Genomic DNA, 17,020 nt, shown 5'->3' with positions numbered 1-17,020 from the left:
GTGTCCACAGGTTTCAGCCCTGCTCACACCTGGATTTTCACTCCTCCTCAGGACTCCAGACTTCCAGTGGTGGTCTGAGTGCTGACTGTGTTTTCTTGTGTGTGGATAAGACAATAGACCCAAGTTCAAATGTGCAGTACAAACTTAGCACATATATATACAACAAGAGAGGCAAGGCCTTCAAGACTCACTTGTGATAAATTAAGTCCCCTAGCATTAATTACAGTGTATAAGTCCCCTAGCATTAATTACAGAGTAATTTCCCTTTTTTACTATCTGCACCAAAATGTTTGCAAAATAAATAAAAATTCCATGCTTAGCAAAAGAAGTTCCTGTTTGAACAAAAAATGATAATAATGACTCCTCTTGTTGTTGTGTCAGAATAAGAGGTCAAAGTGCTAAGTTAGAATACAAAAAATATAAATATAACAGTAAATGCAGTTTGCATATAATTAGACTTTTTTTTATTGTTTTGTGCCCATCCCAGAAGTGCAATATTGTTTTAAACAAGATGACTGGAAAGAACTGAATTTTTCCTATTTTTATGCCAAATTTGGTGTCAACTGACAAAAGTATTTGCAGAGAAAATGTCAATGTTAAAGTTTACCACGGACACACAGACACACGGACACACACACACACAGACAACCAAACACCAGGTTAAAACACAGACTCACTTTGTTTACACAAGTGAGTCAAAAAAGAACCCATAGCAACAAGTGAGTTCCCCCTGACAAAATTTTGCAGAAAAAAGACTCTTTAAGTCTTTGGTGAAAAACAAAACAAAAAACACACGTACACTTGCAGACATAAATAACAATTAACATGCACAAAAATGGTGGCACTATGGTGATATGATGCGTTGCCCAAAATTCACAAAAAGAACTCTGCTGTGATATAATAATAATTGGGAAAAAAAATGACAATACAGTATCCGAAATGTATGCATGAATGTTTGTGCATCTGTTGGGGGCCATGAATTGTTGTCATATATATCTCAAGTTTATTGTTAGCTCTTTGAATTATCACATCTCATACCAACCCCTTTTGATTTCAGGGCGAAAAAAAACACAACACAGCACAAGGCTAGAGAATTATTCTAATGCTTTCACAAGCAATACTCATTATACTGTCATGATCAAACTAAAGTCAGAACAGTCAAGGATAAAAAGTACTACTCTCATTATGTTAGAATATCTTTCAATGCATGAATTTTGCTTGAAATTAAAACTGATTAATTCAGCAACTAATAGACAATGGGAGAGTTTCGCGGCCATCTTGGATCTTGTGCATGCACACAGTGAAATCGCGAGCAATGCCAAAGGCGACTGACATGCACAAAAGCAGCAAACATATATTCTGTCCTCCATTTCATCAGTTGATAGCCTCCATTGCTACAACTGAACACTGTACAATGAAGTGCCACCATATGCACAATAAGAAAACCAAAATATCAAGCAAAATGTGGAAAACAAGAATCCTGCTGTTCTAGTTCTGCCTCTCTGATCACCTTTGTTGCTTGCGAATTTGGAGGGCTAATCAACCTAAAGAGCACAGATTATATGATGCATGTAAGCATGGAACTCTCCAGCAATCTATTCACTAAAAAGTGAATATAACAATCAACAGCAGTCTAACCACTCCAGTTACAGAAAAAAATTCTTATCCATTTCAATAAAAATGGAAAAAAAATTAACTGAGAGTACAACTATAAATGCTATGGTAAAGTTGTTATGAGCAAATTCTAAAAATATAAGGAGAAAGGCATATCAGCATATATATTTTGTGGACTAGACATGATAAAGTGATAAACTCATACGCAAAAACACACACACACACACAAAAAAAACACCTTTAGAAAATACATATTCCAGTTTTTGAAGAAAAAAATTTTTGAAAACGAAACAAACAAAAAACTTGCCATGAAGGCATGACTTATACTGAAATGAGATCACCATGAAGGCATGACTGAAACGGAAACGAGATCACCATGAAGGCATGACTGAAACTGAAACGAGATCACCATGAAGGCATGACTGAAACGAGATCACCATGATGGCATGACTGAAACTGAAACGAGATCACCATGAAGGCATGACTGAAACTGAAACGAGATCACCATGAAGGCATGACTGATACTGAAACGAGATCAGCATGAAGGCATGACTGATACTGAAACGAGATCAGCATGAAGGCATGACTGATACTGAAACAAGATCACCATGAAGGCATGACTGATACTGAAACGAGATCAGCATGACGGCATGACTGATACTGAAACGAGATCATCATGAAGGCATGATTGATACTGAAACGAGATCACCATGATGGCATGATTGATACTGAAACGAGATCACCATGATGGCATGATTGATACTGAAACGAGATCACCATGATGGCATGATTGATACTGAAATGAGATCACCATGAATGAGAGGAGAAAGAAAGGAGGGGAGATGGGCAGGGGAGAGAAATCCTAACTGTACACCACTAGATGCTTTCCTAACATGTATTATCTTATTTCAACCACCTACAGTACTTAGTCTACCACACATAAAATAGAAGAAAAAAAAGAGAAAATTAACATACACAACAACAGGTCAAACGCGTCAGACAAACTGACAAAGCCATATGTAAGTAACACACAGAATAAAAACAAATCAATATGAATAAAACAAAATCAATATTGCACATATAACCAAAATCAAATCAAAAGTTTATTATCAGAATACCACTGACCTTTGTACTGTCTGGATTTATCCCCATCGTACAACGAGGAGTTCAGAATGGTATCCAACGGCTGCACCGAGTCCCCTTTCTTGGGCAAGGACGACAACGACTTGAAACCATGTTGCCGATCAGCATTCTCCTTGCCAAATATGGAGGAAGTCAAATTGTGGCGGGAACTTCCAGCACTGCTATCTTTGGCATCTCCTCCCCGAGGGGCATGGAAATCCCGGCTGGAGGTGAAAGAGCTCTCCCGGCTGGACCCAGAACTCAGGTGGATGTAACCGGCGCCCAACCGAACGTCCCCAGGGGAGCCCGACCCTGAATGGAAGTCGCGGCTTGACCCCGAGATGAGGTGACTGTCCCTGCTTGAGCCAGAGGTGAAGTGAGAGTCCTTGTACAAAGAGGAGGAGGTGTGCGTGAGGTCTCTGCCGGACACAGATGTGAAACCCATGCCCCTGGCCATGAGGGAAGAGTCACGGATGCTGGAGTACAGGCTGGAGGTCTCTCGGCTAGTGCTGGCACTGGACAACACTCCTGAGGTAGTCCTGCTGGAAGGGATCAGTAAGGAGTCTCTACTGGGGCTGGGCAAGTCCTTTGCCGAGTTAGGGGCATAGGGGCCACATATAGAGTCCCTGCTGCCTGTCACACTTGAAGAGAACTCCGAACTGGAGCTGTATCTTCTCCTAGATTCCAAACTGTCTGTCCTGCTTGTCTTAGGATCAGTGTGATCTGTTCGACCACTTCTGTCCATCGATTCAGGTTTGGGAGCTCTTGATGACACACTTTCCAGTTTCAAGGAAGCAGACTCCATTGCCAAGGTCCTGCCAAACTTCAGAGAGAGATCTGGCTTGCTTGTGACGGACTGATGATGGGATACACTGGTACCAGTTACAGACCTGGATGTTTGGTCCTTTTTCGTCACCGAAGAGGTTGTACTGGCTGACACAGAAGCGCTAGAAGACACAGTTACCATAAGTGCAGATTCAGGCACATTTTCTCGAGAAGGTGGTCGTTTGGAGGTGGTGGAGGATTTGAGTACACTGCCAGAAGCATGGTGATCATGTTTCCCAGCTTTCATCCCTTCTTTTAATTTGACCTTCTCCAGTTTCCCACACGCACTCTGGGACTGGGATTTGGGGCTGTGATGGTGGTGGTAAGGTTTAGGAGACTCAGGTTTCAGTTTCTGGGGCTCCAGTTTTAACTTTGGCACGGTTATTCTCAGTGGCGGGACCTTCTTCTCCTGACCACTTTTCTGCAAGACTGGAGGCAAGGCATTGGCTGCACTGTCTTCACCCATCACCTCCGCTGTCTTTGGTTCTTTGGACAGGACAGGTGGGTCTGATTCACCCAGTGTAGACTGGTCTTCGTAAGGACTGTGGGGGCGCGGGGGAGATGTCTTCACTGGTGATGCCTCTCCTTCATTCACTGCCCGGCTGTGCTCTGCAGCTGTGTCCTGTTTTCTCTTCCGGGAGCTGCTGCTCTTCTTCTTGCTCTCTGTGAGACATATGTAGACCTTGTGAGGTCAACGTTCTGCTAACTATCAAGTAAGTATATTCTGTGTGTGTGTGTGTGTGTGTGTGTGTGTGTGCACGCACGTGTGCGCACACACACGCACACATGTATAACTGCACATGTCTGCATCATATTCATAATGGAAAAATAAAGATAACTGTGCTATATACACTATCAATATAAATTAGTCCAGCAGAATCATAAAATGCACATAATTATAAAACCACATTTTAAGTCTATCATACCAGCGTAAAAAATGATAATGTCCAGATCAAACGCCAAAAGAATGTAACAGGACAAGCAAAATAACACCTCAACCTAAGATTATATAAATAGCACATCATTTTTCACAAAACAATTTTGAAAGATGTATCTATCATGTAACATCTAAATATCTACTGTGCCATAAATTTTCCACCCTATGAAAACAAACAATACTGTTTCCTCGCACAAAGTGCCCAATTAATCTACAAAATATAAAATTTAATAACTGCCACTCAATCATTTCCGTATTTCAAAAGCTTCATCAACAAAAGTTCTAGTAAGGAAAATCTTAAATGTACTGCTCTTCAAATTTCATGACTAAAGCCACGCCAGGCATGTGTCAGCACAATCCATGCATTAAAAAAAAACAACACCCAACCCAAAACCCAAGAACAAACAGTTAACAAAACCCATCCAGACAAGTCCAGTTGTCTGATTGTCTCCCCTGCATCACAAAATATGTCATACATTCACCCCCATGCCTACTCACACAAAGAATCTCTGAGATATAGCTGGGTTATATACACTAGTTCATGTGAATACATGCAGGTGTTGTTGATATTGTTTAAAAGATCAAACAAAAGCATATAACCTCTGGAACTAATGTAAATGTACAAACCTTTCCACTCGTCCTTTTTGTGAGGTGTATCAGTATCCTGTAAGGAAAAATCAAAGGCAAGATGAATGATCAGTTGTGAAACTAATCAATCATTTATATTCTTTACAACCAATGGTTACTTTCTCTAGTCAACTGGTCTGTTCATTTACCATAGTGTGACATGAAATATAACTACCAGCTGTACCCACCCACATGTAACTTTTATCACTAGTATTTACTATTAACTGAACAATATAAATTATAATTATCTTTGTATTGTTTAAAAAGCACATTTCCACCCCATAATTCAATCAATAACCCCCATGTCCCAATTCTCCCCAATCTTCATCCTCACAGATTTCAGTCAAAACAACTATCACGAATCATGAATAAATCACTCTTCTGACTTGCAATAAAGAAGTTTGAGGTTCTCACCGAAGGTAAATGAACTTGTGGAGGATCACATTCACACCAAAGAACAAAGTGCTGTGCTCACCATGCTTTCAACTTTCGAGGTTCCTCTCTGGAGGGCAGTCTTTTTCTCATCAGCAGCCTTGTTCCAGTGGGATGAGGGTGCAGTTTTGTCATCTCTCACACTCACTTTGGTCTCTTCCTTTGGTTCTTCAAACTGGGAGGACAGGGCCAACTTTTCCAGAACGGGAACAATCATTCGAGGCTGTGCAGGAGACAACTTAGGTGATGCTCTCACAGAGCCAGACTTGGACAGGGAGTCTGTGCTGGAATCAGAGGACTGCTTTGGGGAGTTTGTCTCCAATTGGGTTTCTTCTTCCTGGTCCTCAGCAGCAGCTGGCGAGAGGCTGACTGGTGTGTCGCTGGTCACCAGTGCCTTTTCACATTTGGCGCTGAGCGGTTGGTCATCCTCAGAATCTGAAGAACTCTTCTCTGATCCTTTCTCACCTATGGGAGATTTCTGTCCGACACTTGTCTTCTTTGAAGATGCTAGCTTTCTTGCTGTCTGCTTTCTATCTGAGAGGGACAGAGGCTTGGACCGTTTCTTGTTAATCAGGGAACTGTCTGAGCCGTTCTCCTCCGAGCTTTCAATTCTAAACTTCTTCTTCTGCTTGCCCACGCTTCTGAGAGGAGCAACATCAGAATCTGTTTCATTCTCTTCAGAGTCCTCGATCACAGCTTTTTTCCCAGGTCTGACCTGCCCTTTGCCTTTTCCCAAACTGGCGGAATCATCCGAGTCTGCATCTTCTTCACTGGTCTCTTTCTTCTTCCTCTTTCTGCTTCGTCCTCGGCCTTTTTCTCCACTGGCTGAATCTTCTGAATCTTCATCTCCTTCGCTGTTTGCCGCCTTCTTTATCCTGCCTTTCCCTCTTCCAGACTTTTTTGGTGCTGGCGACTCATCTGACTCCTGCTCAGAGTCTTCACTGACAGCTCGCTTGGTGCGTCTGTTCCGAGTGCTGGTCTTCACTGGCTGGGGCTTTTCCTTCGCCTTGCCCCTGCCGCGCACCCTGTTCCCCTCTTTCCCTTCAGCAGTTTTGGAGGGGGCGGCTGAAGCCTCTTTCTGGCTCTCCTCCATTTTCTTCTTGCTGGCCAGAGTAGCTGCTCTGGATTTGACCTTGGAGTACAAGTCTGGCTGGCCAAAAACAAAGTCTTTGTTCTTCTCCAGCATTTTGAAGAACTTGGTGTCCTCACTGAGCAGGCGTTCATCGTCACTGGAGTTGGAACTGTCTGAGCTCTCTTCCCCTGGCAGTTTCTTTCCTTCCATGCGCAGCTGCCAGGGAAAACAACACAGCTTGTTATCAGGGTCGAGTAAATGACTGAAAGATTGTTATCAGGGTTGAGCATATGACTGAAAGACTGTTATCAGGACTGAGTAAATGACTGAAAGATTGTTATCAGGGTTGAGTAAATGACTGAAAGATTATCAGGGCTGAGTAAATGACTGAAAGATTGTTATCAGGGTTGAGTAAATGACTGAAAGATTATCAGGGATGAGTAAATGACTGAAAGATTGTTATCAGGGCTGAGTAAATGACAGAAAGAATGTTATCAGGGTTGAGTAAATGACTGAAAGATTATCAGGGCTGAGTAAATGACTGAAAGATTGTTGTCAGGGCTGAGTAAATGACTGAAAGATTATCAGGAATGAGTAAATGACTGAGAGATTGTTGTCAGGGCTGAGTAAATGAGTAACTTACCAGAATAGTTTAAATCAGATTCATGTTCCAAGACAGTCAACACAAGTTTAAAACAAGATGTTTTATTCTAACACAACAGGAAATTGCTTACCAGAGAGCATGAATGCAAACACACACACACACACAACACACACATACAGAGACTCATACAAACACACACAAACCAACACAATTATGATAAAATGTAATCACAATTTTTTCAGCATTACCAATACAGCTTTCAAGAAACTACAAAGGAGCAGGGAATTATCTTAAAACCAACCTTGCGGAGGCGCCTTTCTTCCTGTCTGGCTTTGGCTTTCTGTTCCTCTCTGGCATCAAATTCTTCCACCATATCTCTGACGACATCCAAGTTGTCCACTGGCTCCCACGTGTCATTTGAGGGGGGGTAGCCTTTCCATCGCACACGATACAAGAATATTCCCTGCAATCACAGTTGATTCCAGAAAATAGGAACATACTCCACGACACATGAAATATAAGTTGGTGTGTGATGTCAGGCATAGCCTGTGTGTCTGATAGAATTTGTAAGCAGTAAAAATGTGCAAACAATTATATACAAACAACAGAAACACAACAATGATCATATATATATATGATAAAAATGTCTGTATAAATTTTATTTTAAAAAATTGATTGTAATAATTTACTCTAACACAAACAAAACATGTAATTGATGTGTTAATAGTGAAGATGTTTCAATTCCAGTCTGAAGGGAAGACACCCAGTTTCAACGCCAACAATGACAAAAACACAGACAATACTGTCAATAGAAACAAAACATTTGTTTATCTATGGTAAAAAAACAACAACAAAAAACCCAACAACTTTAAACATCATATATCCCTGACAGTTCCCTGAAAAAAAACACACAAAAAGACGAGTTTATACAATGTACCCCTTACAGTTCTCTGTATAAAAGGACCTTGACCTCAATGAACGCATTGTGTCTTCAACTTCAAGGCATAAACAACCCAACGAAAGAGCGGATAAGAAAGCCACTGAAACGAAAGATAAAGCAGACATCTTTGTTACAAAACACTGATGAGTATAAACTTCTGAGTGCCATGAGTTAAGCTACTGTGGACATAAACAGAGAATGGGGAAAATATGGCGAAGCATACGAGGAATGAAAATGGAGGGATACGGATTGTTCTGATGAAAAATGGATTCAGCTTAGATCAGCTTCTCTAAACTACCAACTAAATGGAAAATCAAATCACACTCAGCCAGAGGATACAGATGGGAGTGGGAAGAAATGAAACACTTACTAGAGGGTAGAGATGGGAGTGGGAAGAAATGAAACACTTACTAGAGGGTAGAGATGGGAGTAGGAAGAAATGAAACACTTACTAGAGGGTAGAGATGGGAGTGGGAAGAAATGAAACACTTACTAGAGGGTAGAGATGGGAGTGGGAAGAAATGAAACACTTACTAGAGGGTAGAGATGGGAGTAGGAAGAAATGAAACTTACTAGAGGGTACAGATGGGAGTGGGAAGAAATGAAACATTTACTAGTGGGTACAGATGGGAGTGGGAAGAAATGAAACACTGACAAGAGGGTAGAGATGGGAGTTGGAAGAAATGAAACACTTACTAGAGGGTAGAGATGGGAGTGGGAAGAAATGAAACACTTACTAGAGCGTACAGATGGGAGTGGGAAGAAATGGAACACTTACAAAGAGGTACAGATGGGTGTGGGAAGAAATGAAACACTTACAAGAGTGTACAGATGGGTGTGGGAAGAAATGAAACATTTACAAGAGGGTACAAATGGGTGTAGTTAGAAATGAAACACTTACTAGAGGGTACAGATGGGAGTGGGAAGAAATGAAACACTTACAAAGAGGTACAGATGGGTGTGGGAAGAAATGAAACACTTACAAGAGTGTACAGATGGGTGTGGGAAGAAATGAAACATTACAAGAGGGTACAAATGGGTGTAGTAAGAAATGAAACACTTACTAGAGGGTACAGATGGGAGTGGGAAGAAATGAAACACTTACAAAGAGGTACAGATGGGTGTGGGAAGAAATGAAACACTTACAAGAGTGTACAGATGGGTGTGGGAAGAAATGAAACATTACAAGAGGGTACAAATGGGTGTAGTAAGAAATGAAACACTTACTAGAGGGTACAGATGGGAGTGGGAAGAAATGAAACACTTACTAGAGGGTAGAGATCGGAGTGGGAAGAAATGAAACACTTACAAGAGGTTGGTCACCAAATCAACAACAACAACAAAAACAGAAAAAAGTTCTGAATATCATCACTCAAACTACAGGAACTCAGACATTTAAAAATACATTTGCCATTTAAGTCCTATGATCTTAACACTAATATTATAGTATAAACCCCTTACACTACAGCTTTGGAGAATCTTTGGTTGACAGCATTAATAAACTAAGAAGTATTGTGCTTCCAGAGCCTTTTTTCTGTTTTCTTTCAACCACTGAAATAAATTGGAAAAAATCAAGTACAGTGAACTGGCTGTCTTGAGGAATTTTACATTTCTTGCTTCAGATTAATCACATAATTCAAACTTGTTTAACTTAGGTTTTTCAACTATAAAACAATCCTAACAGATTATGTGGAGCAGCCTTGAGAGATGGGGAGCAGGGGTGGGACTGGAAAGGAGGAAGAGCCTGGCAGATTATGTGGAGCAGCCTTGGCCGGAGAGGGGCAGCAGCCTTGGGAGAGGGTGCGCAGCAGCAGCCTTCGAAGAGGGGGAGCAGCAGCAGTCTTGGGAGAGGGGCAGCAGCCTTGGGAGAGGGGGAGCAGCAGCAGCCTTGGAAGAGGGGGAGCAGCCTTGGGAGAGGGGAGGCAGCAGCAACCTTGGGAGAGGGTGAGCAGCCGCAGCCTTGGGAGAGGGGGAGCAGCAGCAGCCTTGGGAGAGGGGGAGCAGCCTTGGGAGAGGGGGAGCAGCAGCAGCCTTGGGAGAGGGGGAGCAGCCTTGGGAGAGGGGGAGCAGCCTTGGGAGAGGGGGAGCAGCAGCAGCCTTGGGAGAGGGGGAGCAGACTTGGGAGAGGGGCAGCAGCCTTGGGAGATGGGCAGCAGACTTGGGAGAGGGGGAGCAGCCTTGGGAGATGGGCAGCAGCCTTGGGAGAGGGGGAGCAGACTTGGGAGAGGGGCAGCAGCCTTGGGAGAGGGGGAGCAGGGGTGGAACTGGAAAGGAGGAACAGCCTGGCTGTTGTGATTGACAGCTTGCAGCACCTGCTCACATTTCCATGCTGAAAACTGGAACAGTGGAATGTTTGCTGAAACTAACAGCATGCTGCTTCCAACAGTCTTGGATGAACGTCAAGATGCAGGCCTTCTAATTAAGCCAGCCTTAATTGCTAATGTGATGTAAACACAAAGCAAAGAGAAAAACAGAATTCTTTTTTCATTTCACAACTGAAGAAAGATGGAAAAATGGCCTTATTCTCTAAATTTGTAAACCAGCTATTGCCTTTTCTTTTCTATTTTGTTGTGGATGCATCATTTAAGATGGTTATGGAACAAACTTTTTCACCCATCCAAGTCCTGCACCCAAGGCTTCTACAATTACTGTGTTACAGACCAGATGGTGGGATGCTTTTTACAGAACTTCACAAATGTTGGGGTTCACTGTGTGGTGCTTCAGTGCTCCCTCCTACCCCCCACACCCCATCCCCCTGCCACCCCTACCCTCCCCTTCCCTACCCAACCCCCAGCAGTGAAAACCAACTGCAAGCCAAAAGCACCACCACCACCACCAGCCACTGCCTATCTGCTGGCACCATGCATCTTCCAGCCAGCACCCACTCCACCCCCACTCCTCCCGCCCACTGCTGCTGCCTTTGTTCTGCCACTCTGCTTCAACCAGCTGCCTGCCCTGGCCTGCTTCTCTGCTGAGAACTGCAGCCTTCATGATGGGAGGGGCACATGTGTTATGCTCTCTTCAGTTAGAATTTGAGAAGGGAACTTTTTTTCTTTCTTTTTTTTTTTTTTTTTTTTAAAGGGCTGGAAACTGAGTGAGTGGAGGGGCGTTGAGAGAAGAAAGGGGAGGGAGGGTGTGAGTGTGGGGGAGGGGGAGGGGGGGGAATGGTAAAAGGTCAGAGGAGCAAGGTTCCCACATAACAATACTGGTGCTGAGGAAAAGACCAGATTCTGCAAAGATTCTGAAGGAGAGAGAAAGAAAAAAACACAGGAGTACAGTCTACAATTTTAGGTAAAGAACAGAATCATTGTCACTCAGACCATGCTTTCATTTCATTATTTTATGACTACTCAAGACTTCCATCTAGCAGTTAGGGGGGAGGGAGGGGAGGGCAAACAGAAGTGCCTGTGAAAACAGACAACTCTTCTGAGGAGCCTTTGTTATGTAAAACACTCAACCCAAAGACACAACCACAGATGCCACCCAAAAAAACTGATGAGTCATTTCCATTGTTCACTGTCACTGAGGCCTCAGGTTTTCCAGAATGAACGACTGCACACACACACACACACAGCACCAAAAACTATCACACAGAAACAAGAAAGAATTCATACAAATTTATAACTACCAACTGGAGCAGTGGCAAAGTTCTGTGGTATGGGTCTACCACAGTCTATGAAAATGAAATAAGAAACATGTCACGAATGACTGATGAATTGGGCAGAGATTTCTTGTATCATTTTTCACTGGTGAACTGACCAGAGATATTTATCATTTACTAGCACCTAACTCACTCAAACTGCACATAGGACTCACAATGACTGTACTCAAAGCCTCTTCCATCTGCCCTTTATCAAATTGGGCAGGGAGGGGGGAAAGGGTCAGGGGTGTGTGAACAAAATTACCATGGTGGAACAACATTGGCCTCATCAAACAACTAACATGTCTATGGAAGGCGCGGTGACAGATATAGCAATTGTGAATGAACTAGTATTTATATTGTCAAGCACTTCCAAGTCTTGGCTGAACTGGGTTGACCTATTTCAGTAATTCTCGCCTTCGCTTCACCTTGCTAAGTACATTCTTCAACAAACAATCATATACTGACATGACAGTGGACAAGAACTCCCTCCCACTGTAAATGTATATGTAATTCAGTATCATGTACAATTCAGTTTTATGAGTCATCTCATCAAAATACCATCCCACACTTGCCTGCCTCCACTTTTCCTCTGATGCCCAAGCTCAAAGGTCTAACCAATTTTATTCATAATCATAATGTAACATTTGATGATGATGTTTTCCTGAACATACTTAGCAATAACACCAAAAGTAAATTCAGAACAGAAAGTTACTCTTTACAAACTCAAAACTGTCAGTGTGTACATGTGCCTGTGCATCTGCACTCACCTGTGAGCATACAAAAAGCTCACAGTTCTTACTTGTTACCCTGAGACCATGACTTGGCATGGCAAGACATTATAGTATGCTATAGTAATTATACACAATAAACAAGGGCAGGAAGATTTTCTCCTCAAAATCTCCAACTCATGGGAAGTACTTAATAAGCAGCCGTGGTTCAAGGCCATGATGTTTTTAGTTGCTGTTTTACAGTCTGGATAATTTTGAGACCATACTGTTTTTGGCTGCTATTCCATGGTCTAGATATATAGATAGATCTACGTCATTCAACTCCCACAAAATGAAATCTAAGATTCAACATTTCTAAGCTCATCAGTGGTCAGTGCAAACACTGATAGGGTGAATTATGTCATTCACCTCTTCATCTTCAGACCACCTGTCTCTTCACAGAACTCAATTCTGTGTTATCTTATCAGTTTTATCATGCTTTTCAAGATTTCCAATGAAGCAAAAGGTGTCCAGCACTCTTTTCAGCTAGATGTGTGTATACTGAATGTATGAAACAAGTGTGCATGTGTCTTCAGTTTAACGTCTTTCCACTTGTGTGTGTGTGTGTGTGTGTGTGTGCACGCGCACACGCGCATGCGAGTGTGCGTGCATGCGTGTGTGCGTGCGTTCGTGTGTGTTAGAGGGAGGATAGGTATGTCTTAATTTGTAACAAAATACACTGTGTGTGTGTGTGTGCTGGCCCATGTGTGTGCATGCTACTTGTGTCCACACCCCACTTGCTGGAACAAGAGCATGTATATATCAATAAACTGGGGTTCCTAATAAGCATGCAACTGTCCCATGTTCATTTCATGTGCAATCACACACTCTCAAGGAGCAACTTCATGGTATTCACAATACATCTTTTGACCTAGCACAACACTAAGGAGGGTTACTACATGATGTTAAACACAAAACCTCCCCACTAAAAAAAACAACAAACATGACCCCATCCATCTCTGACTGTGACAGGAAACAGGCCAAGTGCTCCATGCAGTATTTTTATGACAAGTGTTACTCTGGCTACCACAACAACCAAGCCACTAAAGGAGAGGGAGGGAGACCAGGGAGAAGAGTTGGGGAAGGAGGTGGGGTGGGGCTGCTGAACTCTTGATAATGGGAACTGTGCCAAACCAGGCCATGCAGCAAAGGCAAAAGCAGTACAACCACAATCAGGGCATCCTCTGTTATGAGACTATTTAAAGTATGCATGTAGTATAAAAGTACATCAGTTCACTGCTGCCCTTTTTGCATGTGTGTGTGTGTGTGTGTGCGCGCGTGCGCACACACACACGTGAGTTCATAGGTGTGGGAGAGTGTACATGTGTGTGTGCTGGCAGGAGTGTGGGCGCATGCACAAAGGTATACCTCCAAACGTGTGTGAATCACTGAACGTATATTGTACAAGTACAAATCAAAAATGTGCAAACTGTTTCAGTCTGTAAGTTTAAGTGTGTGTGTGAATATATATTGTGTCAGTGTGTGTGTGTGTGTGTGTGTGTGTGTGTGTGTGTATGTGTGTGTGTGTGTGTGTGTGTGTTTGTGTGTGTCCGTGTGTCGGTGTTCAAGAGAGAAAGACAAAGGGAGAGAGAGAGTGACAGACACACAGATATTTTCTTTCACAGATGGAGACGGGTACAAAAGGAGAGCAAGACTAGTACATTTTAAGTGTGTAACACTTCCAACCTACAGCCATCTTCAGACCTGGTTCAGGTTAGGGGCTGTCATTCAAGTCACGAAACATTCTTCAGTCAAGAGCCATCCTCTGAACTTTGATCCTTAATCAGTAACATCTATCTATTTCAATTTTTAAAAAAACAACAAAAAACCAAACTATTCACCCCTTTACTAACCCATAGGTTTTGTTCTCAGCATCCAGCTTTTGCATACCTGATCCTCTGTTAAGACTTTGTTTATGTTTTACAATAAATATGTAATGCTCAATAATTCCAAAATGTGAAGATTTACTACTGTACTGCCAAGTTTTGGGTCCGTGTGCCTGCATCAGATGCTGCTCAACTTGATCTATGTGTTACTCTGGAATTTCTGTCTGCAAGCCACTAAATAACCGTAGGCGCCTAGCCATGCACGAGAATTCTGCAGTGAAAAAACTGAGAGTGAATAAATTTTCATAAACTCCTGAGGAAGGCTGACAATGAAAGCGTCACGTGATGTGAACTTGGCCGGGTGAGGGCATCGAGGCCAGAGTGCGAACACTGACCCTGTTCTGCAGACGATGAACTGCAACATCATGTTTCACCACTGCAACACATTTTGAGAACACTTCACTCGCAAAACACAATCGATATTTGTCAAACGAACATTTCAAAATTAGCATAGAGCCTTTCTAACAGATATTTTTTTTGCTGACTACTGCATTTCGAGACCTAAAATCACAGATGCCCTCACTACAAAGAAAATTCCGGGGTGCACAATGTCAACATTTCACACATGCCAGAACACCCAACACAAAACAAACGCTGAAGTTGACTCACATCTCTCTTTTTCCTTGACATGATCTTCTCCACTTCAAAATATTCTCCATCGTCACTTTCTTCTTCCTCGGATTCATCATCCTTCTCTGAAGTTTCCTTTTCTTCTTCCATTTCGTGATCTTCCGTCGGCAGCTCAGCTTGCTCCTCCGCCATATTTCTGACAGCAAGGAAGTCGAGGTCAAGCAGAGGTGGTATAGCCTTCTGCAATCACACATAATTAATCAAATCAGCCATATCATCGCATGGAAAGATAAGAGTTTCTTTAAAAATAATATCCTGCCTTTACAAAACACCGAAAGAAACAGCACATAAAGTACACATACGTCGTAATCCCATATATTCCACTCTTCCTCCCCTGGAGAAAATGGAACAGCCATAGTTCCCCACATTTGCATGCGAGTGCAGACGATCTGCAAAATTATTTTTAGCCACAATATACATAGGTCTGCACAGATGCAATGAAAACTTTGGCTGGTCTATTTTTCCCCCAGCAGAGCTTTACTGACTCTTTTATACCAAGGCTATGTCATTACTTCGTGCTCCAAGCCCGCCTTTCGTTCGCGAACTCGCGGCAGCCAGCCAGTCATTTGCATGAGGACATGCGAGGTGCAGGCAGACAGTCGGCCATTTTCCCAATATAGAAACGAAAAGTAGGTGACCTACATCGATCAGTGATTACGTAGAGCAAATCGAGTAATCAGGACAGGTGAGCAAAAAGCAATTGATCAGCGACCCAGAAACAGTTGACGGCTTGTGAGTATGATGAAAAACCCGAATAAGCGGCATGCGATAGATGTTCTTTTGACTTATTTACGTTTCAGTGGAGAGTTTATGAACCGTTAAAATCCGCGAGAGTCCGTTTCGTTTTGAAACGCATGACGCAAAGCAACAGCCACGCACTATTGACATGTTTACTTCGCGTAAATATTCCAGAAAATTATCATATCATTACCACATCTCTGTATACAAACTCTCGGCTGAGAGAAACACTCAGTGACAGCCCCGGCCACCCACCCCCTCCACCCCCCTCTCGATCACTCTCTCTCCGTCTTTCTGTCATTGAAGTTTCCAAATCAAGTTCAATTATGCTCAACGGTTATGCCCATTACACGATTCTCTGAAGGCTATGTCGGACAGCCGCCTGACAGATACACTTATCAATTTGCCTTAATTATGTCTCAGTTTATCACTCAGTGATAAATGTCACACAGTGTACTCAAGTTACTGACTGAGCAACCAGTTTAAATCCCCGATCATCCAAATAACCCTGTACCCCCCCCACCCTCCCCCCGATTTGTCATAACTTCAGAGCCATAAAATCCAGCTGTCTTCCCCCCCTCCCTCTATCTCTCTCTTCTTAGGGTGTAAAACGCCTTTTTCGTCTTCAGTCATTCAGTCAAAATCTGATGCACAGCATTAATCACTAGTTTCACTGAGTAAACATAATATGTAACATAATGACGGGCATGGAAACAAGCCATGGCAAGTAGATAATTATAACTTTGGTGTTTGTTTGCTGTGGAAAAACCAACAAACAAACACACTGAGACTTAGTGTATGGTGTCGTTCGCGCGGCACAGCCAGAAGCGACGGACGAGCCACGATGATCACGTAATGGCAACGGATGCGGCATTCATGTTGACGTCAGTGTCAGTGTTTCCGACTTTGTGGAAAAGAAATAACGGACCTGTACACGCACGTCATCAGTAGCGGACACTCCTTGACTGGTCTGTTTCAACCCGGAAACTCGATCTGTTTCCATGTAATGTGCGTGTGTGGATTCCTGACACAACCAAACCCGGCTCTGTCCCAGTCTCTGCTTCCAGTCCCCCCCCCCTCCCCCCCCCCCTCTCTCTCTCTGTCTCTCTCTCTCTCCGGCTCTGTGTCTCTCCGTCTGTCTCTGTCTCTGCCTGCTTATATATATATAGTGTCTGTCTGTCTG

General features: G+C 42.9%; 1 protein-coding gene across 1 annotated transcript in view; it reads right to left on the bottom strand.

Moving 5' to 3' along the window:
- LOC143297951 (uncharacterized) overlaps window positions 1-16,732 on the bottom strand; it is a 47,293-nt gene extending 30,561 nt beyond the window's left edge. Inside the window, exons 1-6 of the mRNA XM_076610567.1 lie at window positions 16,623-16,732; window positions 15,079-15,279; window positions 7,535-7,696; window positions 5,601-6,845; window positions 5,126-5,162; window positions 2,740-4,224 (exon numbers count right to left, since the gene is read on the bottom strand). Of these exons, the coding sequence (XP_076466682.1) occupies window positions 2,740-4,224; window positions 5,126-5,162; window positions 5,601-6,845; window positions 7,535-7,696; window positions 15,079-15,231 (3,082 nt within the window). The 5' untranslated portion in view covers window positions 15,232-15,279; window positions 16,623-16,732. The remainder of the gene's footprint in view (window positions 1-2,739; window positions 4,225-5,125; window positions 5,163-5,600; window positions 6,846-7,534; window positions 7,697-15,078; window positions 15,280-16,622) is intronic.
- Window positions 16,733-17,020: the final 288 nt, after the last annotated feature.

Source organism: Babylonia areolata, chromosome 23 (assembly GCF_041734735.1).
Source record: "Babylonia areolata isolate BAREFJ2019XMU chromosome 23, ASM4173473v1, whole genome shotgun sequence".
Lineage (NCBI taxonomy): Eukaryota > Metazoa > Mollusca > Gastropoda > Neogastropoda > Buccinidae > Babylonia > Babylonia areolata.
This window is presented reverse-complemented; position numbering and strand designations above follow the sequence as displayed.